Raw genomic sequence first — 27,354 nt, 5'->3', positions numbered from 1 at the left:
TTTTGAGTGAAGAAACGGGTAGATTTTAATGACCCATTTGTTCAAATATACATTTAACGGCTCGTTGCAAGACAAAAGCCTCTTCGCACTGGCGAAAGCTTTCGCCATATTTAATGCCTGAGCATGGAATATACAACACTTGCGAAACTTTGCGGTCAGGCGATCAATAACCGGCAGGGATGATTTAAATTAACTGGCGCCTATGCTCGCCGACATACACGGAGCGCTCTGCGTTGCCTTCGTGATTGGGAAATAGAACGCAGAGCAGCTTAATTTGCTTTTCCTTTTCTTTTTATAGAGACAGCAGAATAAGAGAGCGAAAAAATCTATTTTATCTGACGCAAGTGATGAGAGTCCAGGATAGCTCTCACGTACCAGCTTTCTGGACGATGTGGACGGCGATGTGCATTTGATGCAGAGACTATAAAGGTGCAGTTTTGGCGAGTGATTCGGGTAAAGATGGATTGAGGATGATTTCAACATGCGGACATTTCCAGAATGTACAAGGGACAACAAGGTGCGAGGCTAGTCGGCGTTGTTTTTGATACTGGGGATTTAGAAGCTAGCGAGCAAACTGACCAGCATGCCTAAGCAATATAGCCGTGTTATCACGCAAAGGACTGCAGTCATTTAGACGCAATCAGTGATGTTCATGATAAGACGTGACTAGGGCGCACCGTAACTTTCATTATTATGACCTTCACTGTGGTTGCAGTGAAACTCGGAGCCATTGGCAGCGTTTGGTGCATTACGGAGTTCACCTCGACATCATGGTGACCGTCAATGAGAATGTGAGTACGTCGTTACTGAAATTCTTGGTCGACTCTTCTGGCCAAAAGTACAGATGTCGAGGTGGGCTGAATAACAGACGCGTTTGTGAATGCATCTTGTTAAGGTCGCGTAATCGAACTGGGGTTGACCCATCTGAAACTCCTAGCGGGCGCTGCGATAGGGTGAAATGTGGAAGGATGAGGAAGAGAATAGGGCGCAGTGAGGTGAAACGATAATAAAGTTTTTACGAGTGAGTCTTCTTCCCTCACCCCCAACATCCCTTGCGGATCGTGGCCAATCGAGGTCCCACCTGGTCGCAAGCTGAGCCCGAACCCACAAACAACCCACCTTAACCCATCAGAACCCTCACTTACCGCCCACCCATATCCTCAAGAAGGCCTCCACCCACCATCCAACGATCCACCGGAATTCCACAAAGCACAACAATAAAAAAACTACAGTGAAATCAATTTAAAAGTCGCAGTTGGAAGGCAATCGCTGTGGAAGCTATATTTACGACCAATACTGCTCACGCATCTGTCGCATCACATTGTACGATCACCCGTGCACTTTTTCTTTGGAAGTGCTAATCCCCGTCAGAGCTATTTGGACTAAGAGAAAAAGTGCTCTCATAATGCGCCATCTTAAAAAACGATCTTGGTTTATTCGTGAACGCTTTTATGTCCCTTTAACTACTATACCACCGGTTAAGATTAACACTGGTAATCAAGAACGAAAAAAAATGGATCCTGTAACTACATAAAACGCCTAGAAGCACCCATGTTATTAAAAAGCGGACCTTCGCTGCTTTGTAAACAATTTTGTGAGCAGAAGGTGTGTATTTTATTTATATATATTTATATTTATTTATACACCATAGCTACAGCGCTCACCCTGGTGCATTGACATATCGGGTAACATAAATAGCAAGTCACATAAATATACACAATGAATTAGGCAAATTGTGCAATGTGCAATGTTGCTGCTATGCGCCGTCCATCATTTCGATTTAGCCTGCAACATGTTAGCAGTCTTCTCAACTAGTGGGGCGCTTTCAATAGAAAAGAACTTGTTTAGGCTTGTAACCAATATCCAAGAGCGCCGGCTTGCAGACTTCTTCCATAAGCATTGGAGGACCACAGCATAGCACCATAGCGTCCGAGCTGGGCGCAGAAAGGTGCGCTGCGATGATGTGGCGATTCAGTGGTCCTTGAATGAAGCCCGGCGACCACTGTAGTGAAGGTAATTCGCTCAACACGTGGCAGATCCTGCACATGAACATTGCAGAATGGTACGGGATGTATACTGCGGGAAAACAATGGTTTAACCAGTTGTAAGCGTTGCTATTGCGTTATTATTTCTTACATGGCCTCACTGTTAGTTCATCAGAAGAGCTACAGAAAACCACCACCCCCATTGCTCCTGGTACTGTTTTCTAACGGAAAGAATGTTGCATTCCCGCCCCTGGCGGTGGCTGAAAAGTTGCTCTGTTTTACCGAGCCTCACTGTGGCATTTTCTGCCGTTCTTGCGACGTTTAGACAGCATCGCTGTAAACATCCTAAACTAGTTGCACGATTTCTTCGTATTAGACGCAAAATTAACCCTTTTTACCTTTGTACCAGTTCCTCTGTCGTGTCTTGATGACTTCACAACAGACAAACGTAAATAGTAAATCTATGAAGGGAGCCTGACAATGCGGCTGCCGGCCTTGTGGGTATAAGGGTAGGTGGTTAGCGCTAGTACTATATTGGGCGATAGCGTTTTTTTTTTTTTTTGCAGTGAAAGGTAGGCTACAGGGGCGGAGCGTCTGTAACTGTGCCACTCCGCCAAATAGCTCCGTCGAACGACGGCGCGCTTGGCCGCCGGATGCCGTTGCACTCTTCACACTACCTTCTCACCATTGCTACGGAAGCTTCTTCTAAGTTGACATTTGCTGCAATCAAGGAAACTTTTTTGCGACTATACGCTTTTCGAGATATCACACAGTTCTACAGCCTTAGCAGACGGGAATATCCAGGACCACACAGGAAACTTAGCAATAAGGGTGAAGCAGCATGGAGGCATTTGCAGGTGGCCACCTTTCCGAACCCAGCCGCACTGAGCAGGCTGCTTCCGGGCTTAAACGACGGCAAATGTAAGGCCTCTGCTGAATCAGCGACCCTACGCCATATGATGCCGGCATGCTCCCAATCCACCACTTCAGTGGATAGTAAGGAGTCACTGGAGACTTTGCTACGAAGCCAGGACCTGGCTTCGTAGGACCCAGGATCCAGGACCCAGCATCAGACAAGCCTTCAAAACCATCAGGTCTCGGCCCTCTGACAAGGACGCTAGTGCAAGTCCGCCCTTCTGACACTTGATCTAAACTGAGCGAAGTTTTTCTATGTCATGCTATGCTTATTTTTACTTTCAATGTTGAAAGTTCGTAGTCGTATTGGAAATATGCTTGAATAGCGACCATTAAACGTATACTACGTTTTCAGAGGAAACTGGTATCTCCAAGCGGGGTTTATATTTAGCTGCGCGGAAGAGAGGTCGTGTATCGCCTCCATAGCTCCCGCTGCGTACCAAAGCAAGTTATCGCTGTGTACAGCGCACGTTTTTCTCAGCGTCGCCACTCAAGACAGAATGGTGGCATGAACAACGGCCCTGCCCAGCCCTTGGTAAGCGGTCCGATGCTCCCAGCAGAACAAATAGTCAACACGGATTGCCTGATTCGAGTGTATGGAATGGAAGAAGCGGGACATCATGCAAAGAATTCCCCTACTTCTCTTGTTTGGCATTTAAGAGAGCAAGCATCACTGGACGGCAGCGTTCCTAACGGGCCCTTCAGCTCGAGGGCAATTCTCGTGACCGCAAGGAAGTTGTCGAAGGCCTTTTGCGGCCTATTTCAATTTATTTAAAATATGAAGGCTTTCATGGTGCGACGCGGCAGGAACAGCGCACAGACGCCCCTGCCTATATGTCATTATGTGAACGAGTCTGCGGTGTTTAAGGTATGACAGCACACTTGAAGTGAAAATGTTTTTCTGAGCGAGTGAAATATCTTTTACTGTTCTGAATTGTTAAATATAGTGTGTTAATATTATAAACAGGTACAATTAAGCAAAAATATTTTTTTTACAATTAAGCAAAAATATTTTTTTCATTTTTTGATCTTAATATCTTCTTTTGAAAGCGGTAAACTCGCCTCTCACGCCAACAGTGATAACTTGCAAACAATCTAATGCACACCACCATGTTTTAGGATTTATTCAGGTCTATATATTAGCTGCGCAATGCACTAGAACAAAGAGTGTGTAATGAGTTCGCCGAGAATTATCTAACTGCAAATATACACTAATATTCGCTTTCCAAATGCACGGATGTTCAGAAAGCCGCCCCAACGTGAAAAATTGGTAATAGGTCTCAATAATCGTAGTTCACTGTATGCCTTGCTTTTCAATACATAAGTGTACCAAGGCTCAAGAAAAAAAATTTTGAAGTTAGTATAACCCTATCTATGTTGACTTAACACAGAAAAGAAGAAAATTGTATTGCGAAAAATAATGAGATTACAAATTCAATGTACTCAAATTTCTGTAGACACAAGAAAGAAAAGTCCCAGAGCGCTAAAACGATCCATACCTATAGGAAGGTTCACCTTGAGCGTTACCCAGGTCGCCTTTTCGCGCGTGTGCAGCAGCTTGCCTTTTTCTTTGTTTTAATCTTTGTTTCATTTAGCAGGGTGCAAGTTTCGATATAGCCTGCAACTTTTCAAGGGCACTAGCTAGAGTCATATTTTTCTGTGCAAGAGGTAGAAGAATGCTTCGTGGTTATTACCCCCCAAAAAATAAAAGACTTAATTTTTTTAACTGGTATTTCAAGAGCATTGTCATGTCTTCACGGACGAAAAGAGAGGAGCACATTTACGGCATATGTCGCAAGTTCGACAACTGACGTCTCCATTGCCGGCATGGCAACTAGCGCGAGAAACTCCAAAGCCACGCAAGAAAACTCTTCATACAACAGATTTGAGGTCTTGCGCTGTCACACGTCATTGCTCTAGTCGCTACGTCATGGCTATTCAGCAACCAACACCAAGCCCAAATATCTCTTTAACTGTATTAGCGCGCCCTTCCTACATTGCATGTATCAATAAAGGAACGTCGAGCCGACCTGAAACACGAGGAGTGCAGCCTGGCGTACTGGTCCAACTCGCGGCGCGCGATGATGTCCTGCTCGCTGTGGTTGACGTCGATCATGCGGAAGCGCGTCTCGTCGCCGTCGTCAGCGAACACGTTGCGCAGCAGCTGCAGCATGGGCGTGACGCCGCTTCCGGCCGCGATCAGGCCCAGCTTTGTAACGGGAGGCAGGCGCTCCCCATCGGCCGTGACGAAGGTGCCGTGGCCTACGTACACGAATTTTCGCCGGGGACCGCGTATCTGTAGTGGAGAGCAGTAGCACGTCTCAAGTTATCCATGGCTTCGGGCAAAGTATCTCCGCGATTTTGCGCCCAACAATGTTTACTTTAATGGCGAAAAAATACTCGCATGGCTGTAGGAACTTATGCTTTAGGTACAAGCTCCTCTATGCGTCTATGCGGTGTTTTCTTGGCGTTCGCTGGGCTTTACCATATATAAAAATTAGCAAAGTGAAATGTTTACCTTATAGTCTGTACGCAGAGCACAGGTAATTAATAATAATAATTGGTTTTGGGGGAAAGGGAATGGCGCAGTATCTGTCTCATATATCGTTGGACACTTGAACCACGCCGTAAGGGAAGGGTAAAGGAGGGAGTGAAAGAAGGAAGGAAGAGAAAGGTGCCGTAGTGGAGGGCTCCGGAATAATTTCGACCACCTGGGGATCTTTGACGTGCACTGACATCGCACAGCACACGGGCGCCTTAGCGTTTTTCCTCCATAAAAACGCAGCCGCCGCGGTCGGGTTCGAACCCGGGAACTCCGGATCAGTAGTCGAGCGCCCTAACCACTGAGCCACCGTGGCGGGGCACAGGTAATTTGTGCAAAACTGATTTTTCAGTCAGCCCTATTGTTTTGTTCCACAGGTCATTTAGAGAAACGTATCTGAAATACTTCGCGGCCGTAAATGTATATTCAGAGTGGGCTGGCCTCCTCCAGCAGTACACTGCTTCTGTCAGACCTCCAAAGATAATTTCATACTTCGTAATTTACAATAGAGAAAAAAATGTGTGAGTGATGGGAAAAGCAAGCTGCGGAGGAGATGTTTGAGAATGTGGCCTTCATTACTTCCATGCGTGTTACTTACCACTGCTTTCCGTCGCTCTGACCTATTTGCGTAGGGTTCTAACCAAGACTGAAAGACAAGCTTAAGGTCGGGAACCCATAAGCTATTTCTACGTGTTCTTTCAGCCCATGCATAGCTTACGCCCATCTACACATATCTGACTGAAGGCCAAAAGCCACAATAGTCCAAGTTGTTGCGAGCCCGTTGCCTAAAATCATCAATGCGAACTCGACATCCTGGAAAAAAATTATTGCGAAGTTTTAACGTCATGTACACTTATAGAATCAGGCTTTTACAGAGCTTTGAGGCAGTTCCTACCTGAAGACAGAAAAGGATAGTTTAAAGCAGCGGCTGGTTTTTGCACACAGCGCTTGTGCTCCACTACAACAGCACACAATACAAACGGCATTAGCACAAGCGCCGTGCAAATATAAGAGCAGCTACACTAATATTTCTCTCTGTTAATTCTTCAGCACATTCTACGAGTGCTCCAGACAAGGCTGCTCATGTTTCCACGACCACATATTTTACATTGTCGGTCATATAATATGCAGGTGGCAGGATGAGGCAGAATTATTTGCACGTTGCAATACGAGCAGGTGTACTGCTTGACATCTGCATTTAGTTGTTTTAGAAAGTCAGTTACTTTCCTGCCCAGCTCATGAATTTTTGCGGTTGTACATTCCGCCACATTCAGAACCTGTAAAGCGTTAATCCATGTGTGACAACCGGTGACGCGTTGCCGCTGACACTGAGCGCGACTGTACGCAAACTTCCTTGCACACCTGCGTAGATTTCTTTTGTGCAGTCAGTCCTGAAGGCAAAGTTACCTGCGCAGTATATGCGGTAATGTAAATTTTTCAGCCAAGCTTTCTACATATGTGCCCAAAGTGCAGCACACGAAATATCGCAAGTTTTAGCTGGTTCTGTATGAGATAAAAGAATTTTTTTTTACCTTACAAATTTTTTTACCTTACCACTCTGCAATTCTTTCAGTGCGTTTATACTACACACAATTAGTTTAAGTTATTGTAAATATATACTGCAGAACGCCTTTGAGCGCTACTAAATAGCGATTCTTCTGCACAGGCAACAGGCAGTAATGCGCAGAATATTGGAGGTAAAGATCAAAGCGCTTGAATGCCTCCACCAAGAGAGCCTGCAAGGTCCCGGAGGAGTCCTTGTGGCCTCTTTTATTGAGCTTCCATACTTATCAATAATACCGCTTTGGGAAGGAGACGTGCACCGTTCATTCATGTTCTTCAGGCGGATATTCAAACGAGAGTACAGGAAATTATACCTTCTACTGTAAGTGCCTCCAGCGTAGGAATCTGCACTAAATGTCACAGCAATAATATTAATAATAATAATAATAATAATTGGTTTTTTGGGGAACGGAAATGGCGCAGTATATGTCTTGTATATCATTGGACACCTGAACCGCGCCGTAAAGGAAGGGATAAAGGAGGGAGTGAAAGAAGAAAGGAAGAAAGTGGTGCCGTAGTGGAGGGCTGCGGAATAATTTCGACCACCTGGGGATCTTTAACGTCCACTGACATCGCACAGCACACGGGCGCCTTAGCGTTTATTCTCCATAAAAACGCAGCAATTGAAAGGCGAGTTCGTTGCCTTTAGGAGCAATAACTGAGATCAGTATAAGTGGCACATTCAAATATAGTCCAATCAAGTTATAAACATTTCCTTTTGCGACAAGCTATGAAATGATACCTGCCTGAACTTTGTCTCCCGGCTGGAGGATGTCCAGGAACTGTGACATGAGGCCGCCCTTGGGATACTCCGGACTCACGCCTTCCTTGTAGATCTTTACGATGATTTCAAAACTACCGAGCTTGTCGCAGCGGCTCACTGGCGTGTAGGGCCGCTCCAGGAGGCTGTCGCCGACTTTGATACGCACAATAATGTGCTCGCCGACTCGCACACCCAGCTTCTGCGACGCCCACATCAGAGAAATCATTGAGACACCAAGAGTTATTTAATACATGGGCAATGACATTATCATCATCCACAACTGCCTAGCTACGTCCCCTACAGGACAAATGCCTTGCCCACATCCCTCTAATTAACCCTCATCTGTGCCAGCTGCGGAACGGATTGCAATATAATCGCCGCACCACCATGCTGCTTGTTCGTAGTGGACATGAGTTCATAATTACAGCGGTACAGCCATGGTCCTTCATTTGAATGGACCTAACATGATGTGAACTGTAGTGCTGATGTTAAATATTTGTAGCTTTAGCGTGTGTGCCACCCCTGAGTTTTTTTAAAAACACATTTCCCCAACAACCTGCGCCTCAGGATGTAAAAGGGACATATACATGCACAGGGTGTCGTTCCTGAAAACTAATTCGAACATCGGTGGTTGCACGTTGTAAAAATTACTCCTAAGTGCTTGACCGTGCCTCATTTGTGCCACTCTCCTGCGTTCGTGTGTATCGAGAATATTTGCTTTTCCAGTTCGCTTGCATCTTAAACTTCTTTATTGTGTCATTGTTCAATCCACTGGCTTTTATAGGCAGGTAGTTGTTAGTCTTGTGGGTTTATATGCGTCAATTCCCTTATGGAAATTCTTGGATTTTTAAATTTCGGTTCAATAAACCACCCTCCAGCATGTCTGCAGCCGAGTTCACAGAATTGCCGAGCAGATAATGAAGCGGACCTTTCTGAGTCACGCGCAAGGAGGCCAGACGGTTGTGCTCGAGACGGCTGAGGTATTATTTCGTTGCGGATTTTGCAGCATTACTTTGCAACTCGTGTGAATAAATCAAATGACGCTGTACAATTAACGGCGTCCAAAACCCGCAGCTTTTTGACATTTAGCAATCTCGGTGCTGACCTGCCGCGGGTGTTGCAGAGTGAAGCGGAGCAGCATCACGTTGCGGCTGAGAGACTCGCGGCGTTTGAGGGCAACGGTGTACGCGCAGGCTGGGTCAGCGAGCAGCACGTCCGGGGCACGCATTCTGCGCATCTTGCGAGCCACGATGACTGCCGCCAAGATGCCGGCCGTGATGGCGACAAAGGCTGCCAGGAATGGCGGCCGCCGTATATTCAGCCCCGACATGGACATCGTCGTTTGTGGGGCTGCTGTTACTTCGAGGAACAAATGGTGCATACCCACAATGGACCCTGTTCTTCTTCTTCTTCTTCCTCTTAAGACATGACACATACCCACAAGGGAGGGGGGGGGGGATTGGACAAAGTGTAGTAGCATAAACAAGGGAATATCCATTGGAGACTAAGACAGAATATTCGTGCCAAGCGTCAATTTTGAGAAATCCATGAAGGAAAAACGACAGAAGAATGTTTAAAGTAAAATAACAAACAGCATTTTGGTGAAAAAAGAAGAGCTGGAAGAATTTTAAAAGAGTTAGCAAATCGACCTACCAGTTTCAAATAAGTAATCTTGGAGAATTCCACAAATTGAACCCAACGCTAATCCTTTGGTGCTCGCACCGAACGATAATAACACTGAAAGAGATAACGGGAGACATAACCTGGAGAGAGGGACCTCCAGGTAAATCTTTGTCTGAAGTGCGAACTGTGGACAGTAGAGGAGAAAATGGTCTACAGATTAAACTTCCCCGCATGAGTCGCATAGGCTTGTCGGTGTCCACCCACATTTGAATTGATATAAATTCAAACTGGGAATCCTGCACCGCAACCGCGTCATTGATATCTCACACAGCCTGGTTTTACACGAACAGACGTTTAAGTTATATGCTAAGTGCTGATAATTACTGGCGTTTAGTAAGAAATCGCGTAACCTGGCAGATTTCTGTTGCAACCGCTCAAAACTTGAAATCGCCAGCAGACTGAAATTAGGGACAGGATGTGTTATTGACCCGTCAAGAGCCTATATTGCTAAGTAATCAGTCACTTCGTTTGAATGAATACCTGCATGGCCAGGAACCCAGAAAAAAACGGACCTCCTTCGAAGTGAATGGGACAAAAAATCGCATGAAACCTCTCAAAAAAAATTTTCTGAAGTTTCAACGCAGCCTAAAACTGACAAACAACCAGCGAGGATGATAGCGTGTCACAGATGACATTGAATTTTGTGGAGGGCCATTTCAAGAGCCGAAAATTCCACAAAGATTGTGGGAATATAATCTGGGATGCGGACAAATTAGCTCCATGCCAAATCCTGCGAAAAGATGCCAACTGCAGCTTTTTGGCAGCTGACGAAGGCTGACGAAGTGGCTGATAACTTAGCAATATAGACTCCTGACAGTAATATGGCGGAATTCCTCTGTGTGATCAGAAAGAAGACCGTTTATAATGTTTGCGGGCATGCGTTTCGCACGAGGTGGGAAGATGTGGTCAAAGTAGAATTCCACTGCTGCCGGCATGTCATCAACCTACTGGAAAAAAACTGGAATACTGCACCGCAACCACGTCATTAATACCTCACAAAGCCTGGTGAAAGCGGGAATTTATATCAGGGATACTGGCTTCTAGATAAAGCAGGACGTTTGAAACTAATTTCTAGAGACCAAGGCAGAGACGTAGAGCGCGCCTTTCCAGTATGATTAAAGGTTGAATCTTGTAGTTTCCACTACCAGAAAACAGAATGCAACCAAATTCAAGTACAGGTTTTACATAGGCTTTGTATAGCAACAATAATGTGTCGCGGCGCATCCCATAGTTTTTACTGGCAATTCGTGTCAGCCGGCCTAGAATGCGTTCTCCTTTAAACACATTGTTCTTGAATGAAGGCTCGAATCTAATGCGGGGTGATAATTAACACCTAGATATTTGACGGATTGCACTTGTGGAATCTCGTTAGAGTGGTGGACTAATGAAATGGACTCTGTTGACTTCGCCTTCTTTTCTTTCTTGTTGTTGTTGTTTGCCTATCAAAAGATGGCACATACACACACTGGGGGATCGGCCAAGAATCGGGTGGCTATTCACCTGAACGCAGTTTATGAAAAGAAAAAGCACGCGGGAGCGCAACACCGGTGAATTCTTCCTCATTACCATCACCGCTACTTCCTCCTTTTTGTTGCTGCGTACGATAGAAGCTCGCTGCGCAGGCCAAGGTAAAACAGGGAAGTCCTGTTCAATAACAGTGCTCAAAGGATAAAAAGATGAGCGTGTTCAGTCGAGAAAACTTACTCACCACCAATATTTTATGCTTTCTCTAGAATTTAAACGGGGGTGTGTTACGGGCAAACAACGCTGCCAAAACTTCACTGTGATTGTGCCGGTGCCACTGCTCAGAGCTGCGCCTCTAACGTCATGTTAAAAATGAAACAGCGTACTATACGGTAAAAAAAAGGAAAGCATCTTGAATGCTGCTCATTTTCTTCCAGAAACAAGAAGGGCCCCATCAAACCGGCGCGATATATTTCCCTCTTCGTGCGTCCAGACAGTTTATTGTTCTTCGCAAGTACCTCTTAAAATATTCTTTTCTCTGCGAAGCAAGCAATCATTCTGCGTTCAAAAGTGCTCACATATTTTTCGTCCAGGTATAGGGAAGTCAATGAACACCGTTTGCGCCCCCCCCCCTTTCTTCAGCGCTATATCCAACACAATAGCTTTCATTTGGTATTGGATCAAAGTGTGCGAGAACGTCGGTGCACAGAGGCACGCAGATTCCCCGGATAGCATAGATGACGTTAGAGGCAGCGCTCGAAGGGGTAAGATAAGCAGCGCCGACTCAAACAATCTGCCTAGATGCGCCCGCTTTCTTAATGCGCCTCTATCGACTACGTGTTGCCCTGTTTGTTGACAAATGTAAGACTAGCAATCAGGATCGAACGACGCTCCATCAAAGGAGGCTATGCGACATCGGAAATGAAAGATGGGACCGCACGTCTGACGGGACATAGCAAAGAGGGGGTGCATTATGTCCCCAGGTGCGTAGTTAGGAACATTCACGCAAGGAGAAGAAAACCTTGCATAATGAGAGGAAACGTGTCTATGCAAATTTCTCTCTCGCTACCTGCGTCCCGGCGGAGCGTGCGAGCAAAAATGAAACTTGGCAGCCGGTCGGCGCCGGTGGTGACAGAGCCACGAAGCGAACTGCAGCCGCTCCGACTGCGGTCTCGATGGCCCGGCGACGACATTCGCTCCGATAGAGTACCTATCAGTATGCATGCTATTACGCAAAAGTAGGCTCATGTAGAGCCTAACACATTTCAAGGGTGATTCCATGCCAAATGTACCAGAGTTTGCGCTCGTCCCCCATCGAGCTTTTCGATAACATTTATGGCGGTTTAATGAACCGGCTAAAATAATTACCGATAACAACTTTGGCGAAAAAAATTTCACGGTCATTTGACAGCCATTCGAATTTCTCAGAGCAGTGCAAAAGTTCATCTCACTAAAAATTTACAAAAAAAATCAAATATTTTACTCTTACGCTTGCAAAATTGGTTGAAAATTGCTGTTGCGATTCATAGACTAGCAGAACATGTTAATGTTTCCTAGCTGCTTCCACATGCTGCACAAGTATCATCTCACTGCTGATGCTTATTTCTAAATTCCCTGGTTCTAAGCCGATCTTGCGAAGAGTTTTTGCGCAAACAGACACAGGCCACTTGAATGAATGAATAAAAATTCATGGGCAGAGGAGGAGGTTGGTGCTGTTGCGGGTACGGCCGTTAGTGCTGGCTCCAGCGGCTTGTGCTGACATCTTGGTGATGGTGAGCAGCGCCTCCTGCTCTTCCAGAGAGAGATTCGTCGGCATCATCTTCCGCTGACCAAGGCAGCATCAAACGACTTAAGGCGGTTGGGTTGATGAGGAGATGCCATGTGATATGGGTGAAAGTAGGGATGCCACCACACCATGGACATGCATCCTCGCATATTGCTGGGAGAACTCGATGGAGGGGGTGGAGATTACAGCACATGAAGGCCTGAACTTGCCGGAGTACCTTTTTGATTTAGAACCATTCATATGCACCAACTCGCCCAAAAAGAAGTTTAAATCAGTGGTTTCAAGTCAATATGATCTAGCATCAGATAGAGAGGCACTCCCTCTTGAATCATCTTTGAGCACTTACTTGCATACTTAGCTCCTTCAAACTCCGTACACACGCAGTGGTTCTTTTGTTCCCATTTTTTGTCTCCAGCTAGCAATTTTTATCTAATGGCAAGGAAAGTCCATGTCGCAGAGTTTCATCTTCATGTTCGTGATAAATTATTTTTCCGTGTTGTTTCCTGCGAAGTCTCTTGCAAACTTTGTAATCCTTTTCCTCGACAGCGGGTCCGCGGTTCTGCTGTAACAGGACCTCAATTCATTGGTTGCCCATTTTCTCTGGTTAATTTTTCCTTGTACCATCAAACAGTACTTTTCTCTGTGTTCCCGCGCTTCAAAAGACGACCATTTTCTATATATATCTTTCCCTGAGCCTCTGGAGATCATCTTCCGGCCATTCTTCAGTTAATCGCTATTCTCTGCTGCGTCAATTGGTTGATAGGTGCAGCTACTGCGCTAATTGAACAGAGCGCGAAGTTAAACGCATTGGGCTCGGATGCCATGGCATGTTTGCGTAGGAGGCTATACAAGGATATGTGGGCTGGTCCTGCTTAGAGGCCAAAGAAGCCTCTACTAAACTGGCACTCCCCGCCTGTGTTTGATTCATGCATCGCAGCAAGTCGGCGCACTGCGTGTTTTACTAATGGACTGCGATATGTGTCCACACCAGTTGGAGGCGCAAGGTATGCCCGTTGGCCCGTTAGCCCGTTGGCCCGCAGTGCGCATATGCCAGTCAGAGGCAAGCCCCTGCCCTCTACCTCAAGTGAATGTTATCGTTTCTCCTTTCAGTGCGCAATCACTGCATGATTCGCTAGCGAAAAAGGCGTCCTATTTAGCGGTGAAGCCTTCACCTACCGCTGCCAGGTGCCACGATTGGCAGATGGAGTGCGCTAACACTAGGTGGGCCACTAGCGGAAAATTTGTTGTGTCCTGGTGATGTCGACCAGCCAGCTGCCAACTGCCACAGAGGCAGGTGGCAATGTGGACAAAGGAAAATCCTCTCCTTTTGACACTTCAGAGGAGACGGAAATGTATGTGGTAGAGGGAAGAATAGAGGGTACAGGCAACGGGCAGCGGGCGCCAAACTGGAGACAGAGATATCCCCTTTTCGAACACTATAGTAGGATGCAAGCGGCTTTTCGCCATGAAAGAACTCCCAGCCACTTGCATCGGCCGCCTGTTATGAGCCTACTAGAGTGTGAATACAAAGGGCAGCGCGATAATGCAGGCAGGGGACTATCCCTGACTATGGAAGGAGGAGCTGCCCTCTTTCATCGGCCCTGCAATGTCCCTGGATTACCGGCCCTGCATCCCTAGATTGTCACGCTAGCAGGCTCATGATAATTAGCCAACCCTATTTTCTGGGAGAATGTCCTTTCTTGGGGAAAAGCCGCCTTGTTCTTGAGTTGTATCCGACTATAGCAGTAGGAGGATTACAATGGGGGTGTGGTGATGAAAGAGGAATAGCAGTTTCGTGGCAGTGCCGCCACGTGAAAATGACGAAAATAATGCACGCCAGCTGCAGCCAAGTACATGGGAGGGTAGAGCGCCTGCTGCCGCATTCATTGTCTGTAAAACCAATATAAGTAACTTAGAACGTGACATTTCAGACACACCTACGTCGCATTTACTTTAACAAACTAGATCAGAGGTTAATGTTTTCGCATTTGACCTGTGCACAATGCATACTGGCAACCTGTTTCAAAGTGTATGGCCCTAAGCATCGTGATAGGGATGATGTACGGGCCAGTCAGATAGTTAGGTGAATAGATACATGTAGTCATACCCTTTGTAGCGGTGCCGCTACCAAGGGGTGGCAAAGGGTCAGGATGGATGGGTGGAAGTTAGGAGCGTCACCTTCGGAATGGAGTGGTGACAGAATTTTTTTCCTTTATACTTCCGCAAGCAATCAGTTTAACTTGCTGTTGAACAGCGACACCAAGCGCCAAATAGACGAACTTTTATGAGAACAGATATGAGTACAATTAGCGCCCTTCATTCCCAGAGCTTCCGTAGCGCACTCGGTGACGCTACTTTTTGAGTGCGTAAGAATATGCAAGACTTCGGCGGGAATCCCCTTGCTGAAAATCATTTTTCGGTTCATATATTTTGCACTCAGGTTTAGGCGTGCAGAAATTTTTTACGATCTTCCTTTGGCGGGTGTTACATTTTATGATAGATATGAAGACATTTTGGAGCCAATATCGCTATTTAGAAAGCTGTGTGTCGGGGGAGACACAACCTGAAGTCGGATTTCTGCGCTGTTGAGAGAACGGAATTACAGGCAGCGACAAAAAATAACGTTCCGCAAGAATCGTGCAAGCAAAGAGGAAGAAAAGGAAGAAGAAGTGTTCTTGTCTGAGGCCATGCATTTCTCGCAGCTACCAGTGCCTCGGCGGCCTCTGCTGTTTGCGTTTGTCAGCGTGGCTGCAGCCTGCGGCGCCTTGGCCCTGGTGGTGCTCTTGTCTCGCCGACTGAAGCTGATGCTGGCCGCCAGTGTTCTGCTTTCCAACCGGAACGCCAAGTACAAAGTGGTGCTTCAGCAGCGGCATTCGCTCACGCACAACGTCCTCCTTTTGCGATTCGCCCTGAAAAGCCGAAGACAGGTGGGTGGCTGCTAGGTACAGGTGTTGCGGGCCCACTTTTACAAACGGACGAGCGGGCAAGGCACCAGGGGACATGTTCATATTTGCTCGCCGCTCTGTGCCTGAGTCTTCGAGGATATAGTGCGTTTTACCACAGGATGTTGTTAATAATGTGCTCCTATGTGGAGGTACTTTAAGTTTATCAAAGATTGAGTGCATCAAATATCTCGCTGCGCTATTTTTCTCCTCTCTGCCCACAAAACTACTCACTTGGCAATGCGAGAAGGTCTTGCTGATGCAGTTTCACAGGTAACAGAACTTCCATAATTCGCTCGAAGGGGCTTGCTGATGACCAGTAGTATGCCCCGGAATATTTTGTTACAAAGTAATTTCAAGCCGACACTCCATGCAAACTGCCTCCCCGAAAGAACAAAATAAAACCGATTATGTGAAGTAGAGAAAAGGGCTGTCGCCGGGTGGATTACGATGATATTTTTTCTCTGATAGCTCCGCTTCCTGTTGCTGCTGTGACAGAGATGTTGAGGCCCTCAGTTTAAAAAGCAAGCTTCTGGTGCCACTCGAAGTGGATCTTGGGAGCCCACCTCTCCGCACTACAGCGTGATAACATCAGTCCAAAGCGGGTGTTGAAAAATTTTAATCACATTTCATCATAAAGACAAAGAACAATGCTCTGATATTCGTGATTGGTTCTTTGCAATTCAAATGCGTGTTTAGCAACAAAACCTGTCGCCAGGCTTGCCAGTGCATCGAATGAGAATACTGAGCTGTTCAATCCCCTTTGGTACGAGCAGTGTACACGCCACTACTGCCCACAACAGTACTATGGCTCGCTGCACTGGCATTACAAAAAAGGTTCTAAATAAAAGCTCTACTACTCTTAAACCGCGCACAAAAACGCTTTTGAGCAGCGGCGGAGAGTTTGCAGACGATTTTTCTGGAGCGTTCAATCAAGAACCATTTTAGCAAGTGTTTGAGAATGTTAGATCATCGACATCGTTCTGCTCTCGCAACCAGGCTGGACACAAAACGAAGAACAGAATTGCTTAAAGGGACACTGACGGGAGCTTTATTCAGTTATTGTTCAGAGCAAAAATTACTTATCGACCTCTTGGTGCTTATGCTGTCGCTTATCTGACAGCAAGAGAGGCAATTATCGGCGAGAAAAATTGGTTTTGCAAATCTTTGCCACCACTCGCTTCAAATTCGCGACGTGCTTACTGGAAACAGTGGATTTCTTCTTTTTGAAGTGAGGAGCGGGGCAGCATAGCAGCTGAAATGCGCGCCCGAAAAGCGGCGCTGACGCACGCATTTCACTCGCAGGATCGGCCTAAGATGGCGGTGCTGGTATTTCGTCTTATAATCATCTAGACAGCTCATAGAAGCTGTGTGTTCGGTGAGACTGGACATTATATAATTAAAATGCGATACCCGGTCGATAAAGGCCAATTTCACTGTGTACTCAGTGTCCTCTTAAGCCCTTTACTTTTGCCGGCATGTTCATTCAGTCATGTCTTAAACGTTTACTGTGCTCCTACGAAAGAGAATAGAGCGCATTTTGTCAATACTAGGCGGGAGTGGTATCTTTTTGGTTTAACCCAAAAAAGCAGGAGGTGCATTTCACTTCCGTACCAACTGCTGTCATCCACACTTCGACAGAGCATCTAAGTTGTAGAATGCCGTAGTTCTGCAGCAAGAAGAAAAAATCCTCTTTTGTTACATTTTACCAACGGTGGTGCACGCTAGAGCACTGTACGCGCCGCACTTTAAGGCATAAGCCCGTCCCGAGCTTGAGGCTGAAATCTTGAACGCGGTCGAATCCCCGGCTTGCGAAACTATCGCTCTACGGAGTCTATACCAGCCCGCCAAGCTGAGCGTGATGCCAGGCCCAGCTTCTGCATGGGTCCCTACCCACAGCGGCGCAAGAAGTGTAAACTGCTCACTGTGTGCAAGTCGGCTCCAAATACACAAGTAAACAAGCTGTCGGGGAAGGCACTTAAATCGCAATAACACTTGAAGAAATTCGGTTTGGTGAGCACGAAACGGAATATGGAGCGTGCTCTCCCGATTGTTTTCAAGGGTGTCCTCGTTTGCTAGTCGCTGCGAAGTTTCAAGCACCACATGAAAACACGCATGCGTGATAACTACATTGTGCTGGCTCTAGATCCTTAATTAAAATAACCTATAAGGCCCACGATGTGCAAAATTTAGAGGCTTCTCGCATCCTTAGCAATAACATTTGTTTCTTTTTTTCAATGAACCCGATTTCTGGGATTGAAATGATGGTCGCACTGGTTACGTTGCAGTATAGAGGGGAAAAAGTTTATGGCGTAGTATGCGTTAAGATGCACGAAGTCGCCTAAATCAATACGCTCTTTCCCAGCGGTATTTCTCATCACGTACAGATGTGTTTTCAAAAGTTGAAGGCACAATCTAAAACGGCCTTCAAACAAACGGCTGCCCGCCGAGCACTCGAATGAGAGTCAACCTCCAGCTGTTTTTATGACGCTTGAAATGCCTAGGTGCCAGCAGTAACATAAAACCGAGTAGCTGGGAAATGCATTTTGGTAAAACCGATGGCGTGTGCTCGCTGGTATCTGAAAGAGCCCGAGCCTGCGGTGCTCTGTACTTTATTAGGCGAATGAACCGTGTGTCGGGCATGACAAGGCCCACTATCGGAACCCCGCAGTAGTGCATCCCGCTGCTGTGTTTGGCCCTTTAGAACCTGAGAGAGTGGTCTTTCGCTACTGCTCTGCAGTAACTGAAAACTACGATATAACCACCTCTCTCTCATCGTCCATCTCGACCAGCTGCCGATCCTAACCTACTTTGATATAGCAGTTTACTCTGCGATAAAGAATCAGAAGTCGGACATAGACCCTTTATGTGCGGTGCGAAACCCGGGCCTTCTCGAGCCCATGCAGAGCTCCTGACTGCGCGCTAATCAAGCAGAGACTGGCTCTATGTATACCCTCGCGTTTAACTGGCACTGTGCTCAGCAACTCTACTAGTGACCTAACGAAAGTTCAAGTGATGCTGGCGCACTTTTGTCCGATACTGCCAGTCTCTTCATTTTCTCGCACCTCGCCAACCAAAGCTTCTCTACCATTGTCGGTCCTGCGTTGGTTTTCATTTGGAGGTTTAAAATTCCGCTTTGTCAATTTGTTTCCCTGAAGAAAAAAAAACGAGACAGGTGGTTCTCGGTGGCGTCCCCTAAAGCAAGTAAGGAGAAAACTGTCTGATCACATGAGAGAACCGCAGCAAATTTCTTGGTGACCGTGACCATAGGAACCGCGCCTTGAGGAAAGCAGCGATCAAATTGAAAGAAGGGCCGAGAAAATGTTGCTGCTATTGAAAACTCTGAATTAATTTCTATCATTTGCAATTTCTTGACGTCGACTCTCAACACGGGGCGTTTTTCACACCATTACAACATCTCGAATGCATTTCACTCCCATCACACACAATGTCAAGCGCCAGGACATGCCGTATACAAAATTAAGCGCCTGTGAGTCAACAGCGCTCCTCATGACCTCAGAAAGGTCAGAGTAACGTTTAATTTATTTGTGCCTTGCTCGGACTAGTCATGACAGCAGCCATCTGTTCTTCGTCTTGCTTGAGCAGAAACTCGGCATCAATCCCGGCCAGCACGTCTTACTGTCGGCACACATCGACAAGCGCGTGGTGGCACGACCCTACACGCCTGTGAGCATCGCCGACCAACGCGGCTGCTTCGATCTGGTGGTCAAAGTGTACAGAGCCGGCTGCTCCAGCGTTTTTCCCAACGGCGGACTGATGTCCCAGTACCTGGATTCTCTGGCACCAGGAGACAGCATCGAGGTGATCTTTTCAAACTTACAACTGTTCACGTTTATTTCGAACAGGAAAACAAGGCATATGTACTATCACTTTAATTCAAATACCTAAAATTTCAACACGAGATGGCACAGTGCAAATCAGATAAGTGCGACCTACAACACAATCTTTTTTCTGGAGAGCCCGGACAGAACTTCGGTGAGCGTAAACGAGTTTTTTTTTGTTAAACTTTGCGCTATATAGTTCACAATCTAGGCCTCTTATAACGAATGTGACTTTCACGCACCGTTCGTTCGTTACGTCCAGATGTTCGCAGTAAGTGGAGTGGTAATAAAGTTAGAGGGGACGCTTAAGGCTCGTCTTAACGGTTTGACGCCATAGCGTAAACGGTTAGTTACCATGTATGTGGAATGCCATTCCCTACTTGACTTTCATAGATCTCTGCGACTCCTCACACCCCTCATGGCACAATGGTGCAGCGGTTAAACGATGCGCCAGTGTTTTGCTATGGCAGATGCTCCCAGTGGTGGGCCTTCTGCAACTCAGGTTGCTTTTCCCTAGCGACGAATCAATAATTTATTTGCCACCTGCCGCGGAGGACAGTTTGCTGACTATCAGGTGGGCAGTTTGTGATGACGCTTCAGGGTCACGTGACCTAGGTGGCCCACCTGCCTCCTAAGCTGCTCTCTTGAAAGAAAGTATGCGCTAGAGTCATGCCAGTGATTTTTCGCTCACAGCGCCGACGCTGAGGACGCCGACAGAGGCTTTTCTGGAGAACGGGGCCTTTAACGCTGTCGCGACAACCGCAGCGCGATCTTCCGGGGTGCGCTGATTACGTGATATAAGCGAGTCGCCATAGGGCTGGCCAAGTTTTGACGCTTGTTGGCACGGTTTCGCGACACTGCCCTTTCCTGCTTCGGTTCGGAAACAATGCCAGCATCGTTCACATCGTGATGAATGGGGCGTTATGAGTGTACGTTAAAGCCTAGAGCGTCACGCTATCGATGGCAGGTTTTAATTATGACGCAAATATCCGCCATACGTACACTCTGAACCCGCAGATATCGTGATTTCTGCGTCCACGGCGCCTTGTTTTTGTCAGGTCAGGAACCCTGTTTTTTATGCGCTGACCGGCGACAGCCTTTCGCTAGAGTCGTGTGTTTCAACCGCAGGACAGCTGCTGTTGACAACCCATCAGTGCACCGCTCGCCTTGTGTGGTATGAGGTCGTTTACCGAAGTGGCCAAGCCTTACATAGCCCTTAATTGAGCGAAAGCCGACGAGATGTTGCGCGCCACTGTCGGACCTGCTTCGTCTTTTCTTGGCGCATTCTGCCCTTCTCGCGGTATTCGCACAAAAAGCGCATATGATATAAAAGGGTGGCCATGGATGATAACAAGGCACGCCCGGCAACCCTACGTATCGGCTGCCACCAGTGAGCGCGCCTGCTTTCCCGCTTATTTATCTCTTCTGTAGGCAGTTTACAGCGCGAGAGAGGGTGGGTGCTGCCATATATGTTCACGTAGTCACATCGCCATCGCCGGCCCTCCAGCGCATTGCTCCAAAGCGCCGTTCCGCCTTTCGCAGTAAATAGCCAGCAGGCGGACGCAAAAAGCTCAGTATGAATGCGCGGTATGCGTTGGCGCAGCAAAATATTTGATTCAACCGCCTGACTTACTGATTTACGGAGCCGACTGGTTTCGCGACTGTGAACGGACACGTACTGCCAGCTTCACAACAAATCATATCGTGGAGAAATCACAGTACTCCATAATATTGTTTTTCTGAATGGTCATTCGCACAGAAACGCCTGGTACTATTTCCTATGCTTCCGGTCTCACGAACACGCAGTTGTTTACCACGCACATTTTCAGCCATCACGTTGCTTATTTCTCTTGTAGCTAACCACAACTGGCCCGAAATGGCTACGCCGACGTATTTTCTCGGACGCACTGCACACGAAACATATTGGCGCCTGCGGTACATCCCGAGTCCGCGCTGCGCAGTGCTGCACTTCAGCGACGGCCATTCGACGCCCTTCGTAGTTGTAAACTGCTGTATGTATATACAGTCGGATACAGAATAATACTGATCACGCTTAGGCGTTCCATATCTTCCCTCGCGTGGTGGTACAGAGTAAGAATCCTTTATTGGATTAGGAAGGCACATAGCCATGGGAGGGGTAACGAGGAGTAGACAGAGCTTCCACGGCAATCATGAGTCCCGAAGTTAGGGCGAAAGCCGGCTTGGACGTGAGGAAAGCCAGGATTGATGTATTCGGGGTAGTGATCAGTTCGGGTACGTAGCAGACGTTTCATTAGTTCACACAGATGTGAAGTGATGGCGGTAGGGCGTGGATTGCGTGGAAGCCGGGGATCTTGGCCGGTTACCGTTCTGTTCTCCCAGTAGGGATTAATGATGCCAAGAAGAGCGTCGTGGGCCACAGAGTAGAGATTGCGAAATATTTGCGAACTTAATTGGTCCTGCCGGGCTCGAGCGGGGCCTCTTCCAACAGAGGCCTGAAGTTCTCCCCTAGTGAACGGGATATCGAGGTCTAGATCAGGGTTGCTCATTAGGTAAGTGCGAAACTGGGGGTAGCTGGGTTAGGCTGGCAGGTGGGAAAAAGGTGCGTATAGCTTCATCTTCAACATCGGCCGGCTCACCGGTGAGGAATAACTCGGTGAGAGATGGGGCCTCACGAGACATGCCATTTAGCTCAAGAAAGATGCGCCAAAGAAGTGACAGGCCTTGCAATTGCCCAAAGCGATCGCATGTCCAGTGCCAGGCCTCACTTTTGATTTGAAGCTGGTGTGTCCGGGTCCGAGAAGGACGAGATCTTTATGACGCTTTCTGCGATTTCGAAAGTGTTCGTTAGGTGATCTCCGCGGCGCTAATGATTCGCCAGGTGAGCATTCATGTCAACCGTGAAGTAGTCACAAGGGATACATTCGACAGCTTCAGCGCGAGGCTTTTGGAGGACAGACAGGAGTGAGTCAATATCCGAGAAGGGGTCCACGCTATTTGCCCGAAATTTGTCCCAGTTAACAAAATACCATGTTGTGTGAACGCGAAGGCATTTACGATTGATAGTGAGCGGAACGTGCAAGTGATCTCTCCCCACGAATGAGAAAGTACTTCCGAACGTCGAAGAAGGCGCGGAGATGTGAATGTGAGGTCCGGTGTAGTATTCCCTTCAGAACGGTGGAGACCGATCGGGGTCGACATGAGAATCATTGCGTAGGTTAAGAAGAGTTCTGTCGAGAGCATCGTATAAGTGTTTGCCACTTTGATTAGGCTGAGATGAGCTCTAAGCGGCGTGGTGAGCGGTAAAATCCTCAAGGATACGAATCGCATGAGGGTGTGCATCCTTTTCAAGATCGGTTAGCTAGTTACAGAGTTCCGCGGCGATGTTGCCAGGCGGAAAACAGAAATATGAAGTTTTGCTGCATTTATACCCAAGCTCACAAGCCGAATATCCGCACATAAATATAAAATATCAATGAAATTTTGCTAGGAAACGTACCTTTGGATGCCGAAGCGTGCTTTATGATCTGCACCTAGCCAGCGTGTCTAGGTGCAGAGTTTCTTAAAGCTTCGTATGAATATAACACACGCTCCTTTTACTCAAAGTGCTGTACCCGTAGAAGCAAAAAGTATGGTGGGGCACCGAGAAAAGGAATGTAAACCAATAGGCCCCTGCCTGTGCCACTAAGTATAACAGGCTTAACCCAATGTGATATAAATGAAAAGGCCCGAAGGCAATGTTGTGCTTTTGCCACCCGCAGGTGGGAAAATAAAAAAATGAGGGGGGTAATGCTACAAAGCGACCCACAGCCGGGGGAGCGGGCCCGGGAAGACTCCCCTGATCTCCCCTTGGACGTAGCGGAGGGGGTGGGACGTAGGTTGTGGGAATGGGACTGATGGAAGGGTTATGGGTAATGGGATGGGACCGGGGACAGCGAGACATTGACCCTCATTTTATCATTGCTCGACTCCTGTCTGGCCGGGACAGGGAGGGCGTCGATGTTGACCAACGGTGCGGCTCCACTCACGGGATGCCCGACCACCCAACGACGCAATAGCTCCGACTCGGAGACAGGAAATCCTAATCCGGGGCAGCTGCCTCGGGCTCCTCCACGACTTTTAGGGGTCCGGTTCGGACTTGCGAATCGCTGCCCAGCTACTAACCGTCAAGTGTTTTTCGCGGTTTTTCAGACTCCGGAAGTATGTGTGGTGGATTCAGCCAATGGAATTAGACTCCCGGGAACCCACCTGTGCTTCCAACCAACCAACCTTGCACTTATTTCCTCACCTGGCTTGCTCCACACCTACTGAGGAGGGAGTGTTCAGGGCCGGGCTGACCGGGCCACAAGCCAAGAACCTGGCTGAGGGTGAGATAACCCGGGCCTACTCCACCGCTACTCCACAACGTCGACGGTTTTCGCATCGGTCGTACTAAGGTCCCCCGTACCTCGGCGTCCCGCGGTCTAGCCTCACGGCCCCGCGGTCAGCCATCCCTGGCTGCTTCCCCGAGGACATTGCTCCCAAGGAGCCCTTCTGCTGGAAACCCCCGCGCGGACCTGGCCTCTGCGTGACCAGAAACCGACGCGCCAGCCGGTAGCCACGCACGCCCCCGCGTGCAGAGGCCTTTTGATTTTCGAGCACTTTTTGAGCCCAATTCCGTGAGTCCAACCTGATTGTGAAACCAGGCATGCCTCCGTACGGGCATCGGACCTCACGTGCGTGACTGGCCCACACAGTCGCTTGGGAGTCTCTGCCACTCCCATGGGGTTTTGCATCCCCAGAGGACGGGCCCGGCCAAACCCATCCCCACCGCTGGCGTTGCACCGGAACAAAGCCTAGTAGCCGAAACTACACCGGCCCGTATCCGGTGGCAAGGGCGGCCACGAGCACGCCGCACAGTCGGATTCCCCCCCCCCCCCGTACAAGCAGCGAAAATAACGCTGAGCGCTTACAGTGCGTGCTGTAATCAAAATAGAGAGAGGAACTCGGCGTTTCACGTAAAACTCGATCTGCGCGGCGGACGACAATATTCGGAGCACGGCGCAGAAGCTCAGCCCGCAGTAGAGGCGTACGGCCAACCGAGGTACAAATGGTTCCTAGCAAAAAGAAGAAATCACAGGGGCACTTATTACGTGCTGGCAATGCGGTAGCGTTAGAAGCTGTTTGTGCCTTTACCGGAAATGACGTCACGTCTGGTCTGGTGATGTCGCTGGCCTTCAGGTAATGGCAATTATTACCTACGGCGATGCCACATTCCTTCAGGCAGTGAGCCAATTTTATTACTGACGAGACTTGTAATAATAATAATAATAATAATAATTGGTTTTTTGGGGAAAGGAAATGGAGCAGTATCTGTCTCATATATCGTTGGACACCTGAACCGCGCCGTAAGGGAAGGGGTAAAGGAAGGAGTGAAAGAAGAAAGAAGAGGTGCCGTAGTGGAGGGCTCCGGAATAATTTCGACCACCTAGGGATCTTTAACGTGCACTGACATCGCACAGCACACGGGCGCCTTAGCGTTTTTCCTCCATAAAAACGCAGCCGCCGCGGTCGGGTTCGAACCCGGGAACTCCGTATCAGTAGTCGAGCGCCCTAACCACTGAGCCACCGCGGCGGGTAAGACTTGTAATGCAATCGCACAAAAGCAAAGGGAGCACCTTGTTCCCGTCCCTCGGATGAATTAGGGGCTGCCATTCATCGCTCACAAAAAGGACCGGCAGGCGGCCAAGGGGCAAGTGCTAAAGTCGGTGCTGTTCAAGTTCAAGCAATGGCGCTACTTCGAATATCAAGGGGTTTCTTTCAGGTGCAGGGTCCCCAGGGGCGCTTCTTCTACGCGGGCCGAGGCCAGTTCGTGTTTCGCGACGGCCACCGCCTGCCGCTGGCCACCCGGATGGGCATGATAGCGGCAGGAAGTGGCATCACGCCCATGCTGCAACTGCTGCGCCACATGGTGGTGGACGCCCGCGACGAGACAAGCATCGTGCTGGTGGACGTCAACTCCAGCGAGGAGGACATCATCGCGAGGGACGAGCTCGACCACTACGCCCGGCGGTTTGGCCAGAAATTTAGGTGAGCAAGGAAACCGAGCCCTGATTGGCAGGAAACTAACGTCAATTAATGCAGAATTTAGGGCCAGGAACAATGTTCATCAGCTTGCTGCAGCACACCGCCTTCTGCAGTCGCTGCCATTAAATGAAACTTAACCTGGTTCCGGAAATAGCCGAATTCTCCGGAGCGGGAGCACATTTCGAGGGTCTAGATTGAGGAGATGGACCGAAGCGGTTGTCTAGTGGTTTTAGATCCCCAGTGCCGCTAGGTAGCCATCGATTTTCCAATGAGTAGAAGATTTTCCTAGACATGCCTTTTTGATTTTCACTAATGGAAAACTTTAAAAATGGATCTCTGAGCCCATTTTATAAAGCAAAACATCTTGTGCCATGGCGCTTTTTGGGTTAGCTGCCCTTGTATCAAAAAAATTCATTGATTGAGGACGTCGGTCAAAGTTAGTAAATCTGCTCTTTGTCATGGTTGTTTTTTTTTGCATTACAGAAGGCGGCACGAAAAAAGTTGCTCATTGCCAAAATTTTCTTTCGTACAACAATGCGATCCAGCCATATCAACCATTCTAAACAAGTGAACTGGCATCTTGCAGTCATTAAAAGCGATATCCCCACCCTTTTTTTTATCAAATAGCTGTTTTGTTTAGTTCCTTTTCTCCAGCGCATTTGCCTCTGAAGCCTGGTAGGGCTGGTATCTAATTAGCTAAATGTTGAATTGCATTTAGCTGTATTGGCGTGTTTAGCACTTTTACAAGCTCATTTATTTCCACTCTTCGCAGGCTGATTATGGAGCTTATTCCTAGGCTGGTGAATGAGGGCAGCCGTTTCGTACCGAATCACCAGCCAATATAAATGTTCTCTATCTACACTACCGTCTCAAATACAGCAGGCTAAACAAGCGTTCCTAATTGCGTCTTCAATGCCACTCGGCCACGTGAAGCAAATTCAACGAGCCACGCGTGGGTCCCACGCTTCTTTAGCGCTGGCTTCAAATTCTCTTCAGTCTCCAGTAGAAGCAGACCATGCGAAATTACAAAATATTCGGCCTTCGTAGGCGTGGATGAACAGCAACAACTGAAAACAATTTCCGAAGCCTGAGTGACTCGGCGAGTTGGTGTAAGGTGATCATTTCACAGCGCACAAAAAAAAAAGTTTCTCATTACAACGTGCGCACAAGGAAACCGACTTTTTCCTCAAACCACTGCCTTATTTCACCCACGTTTGCTCCTCTTACAGATAATCAAGGTTACCGCGCAGCACCGTATAGAGTATACTGTATGGTATGGTATGGTATGGTATGGTACGGCATGGTATGGTACGGTATGGTATGGTATGGTATGGTATGGCATGGTATGGCATGGCATGGTATGGTATGGTACTGTACGGTACGGTGTGGTACGGTACGCTACGGTACGGTATAATGGGTATAACATCCCGAAGCTCCCCATAGACTAACGACAGACCCCGTATTAGGTGGGTAATTGTAAAACAGACGGTAGCACAGAGTCAGTGACGCAACTGGGCTGGTGTTGCCGATTATAAGCATGATGTTCGAGATGGTATTGTGCATAAAGAAGTTCTTAAGCGCTCAGTCAGCTCGAATGTTTCACGCCGCAGCATTTGGCACGTGCTGAGTCAGCTGCCTGCCGGCGGAGTTCCGTATAACTTCCTCCAGGGCCGCCTGACGAAGGAGATCCTAAAGGCGCACCTGCCGCCACCGCACCTGAGCACCTTGGTGCTGTGCTGTGGGCCCCCCAGTTTCCTCAGCGAAGTGTGCAAGCCAGCGCTCAGCGACATTGGCCACCACGGCCAACAAATCCTGATATTCTAA

General features: G+C 47.9%; 1 protein-coding gene and 1 pseudogene across 2 annotated transcripts; one reads left to right on the top strand and one right to left on the bottom strand.

Moving 5' to 3' along the window:
- Window positions 1–156: 156 nt before the first annotated feature.
- LOC144097821 (NADH-cytochrome b5 reductase 3-like) lies at window positions 157–27,354 on the top strand. The gene is made up of 7 exons (XM_077630447.1): window positions 157–517; window positions 716–791; window positions 8,892–9,143; window positions 15,307–15,628; window positions 19,250–19,465; window positions 25,268–25,533; window positions 27,141–27,354. Exons 2-7 carry the CDS (start codon window positions 784–786, stop codon window positions 27,352–27,354), a joined length of 1,278 nt encoding a protein of 425 aa, XP_077486573.1. The 5' UTR covers window positions 157–517; window positions 716–783.
- LOC144096818 (NADH-cytochrome b5 reductase 1 pseudogene) lies at window positions 1,758–7,994 on the bottom strand (annotated as a pseudogene). Its single transcript, XR_013306854.1, has 3 exons — window positions 7,752–7,994; window positions 4,931–5,196; window positions 1,758–2,039 (listed from the first exon to the last, which is right to left on the bottom strand). The product of XR_013306854.1 is annotated as an NADH-cytochrome b5 reductase 1 pseudogene (transcript).

The sequence above is a fragment of the Amblyomma americanum genome, chromosome 7 (assembly GCF_052857255.1).
Source record: "Amblyomma americanum isolate KBUSLIRL-KWMA chromosome 7, ASM5285725v1, whole genome shotgun sequence".
In the NCBI taxonomy this organism is placed as follows: domain Eukaryota; kingdom Metazoa; phylum Arthropoda; class Arachnida; order Ixodida; family Ixodidae; genus Amblyomma; species Amblyomma americanum.
This window is presented reverse-complemented; position numbering and strand designations above follow the sequence as displayed.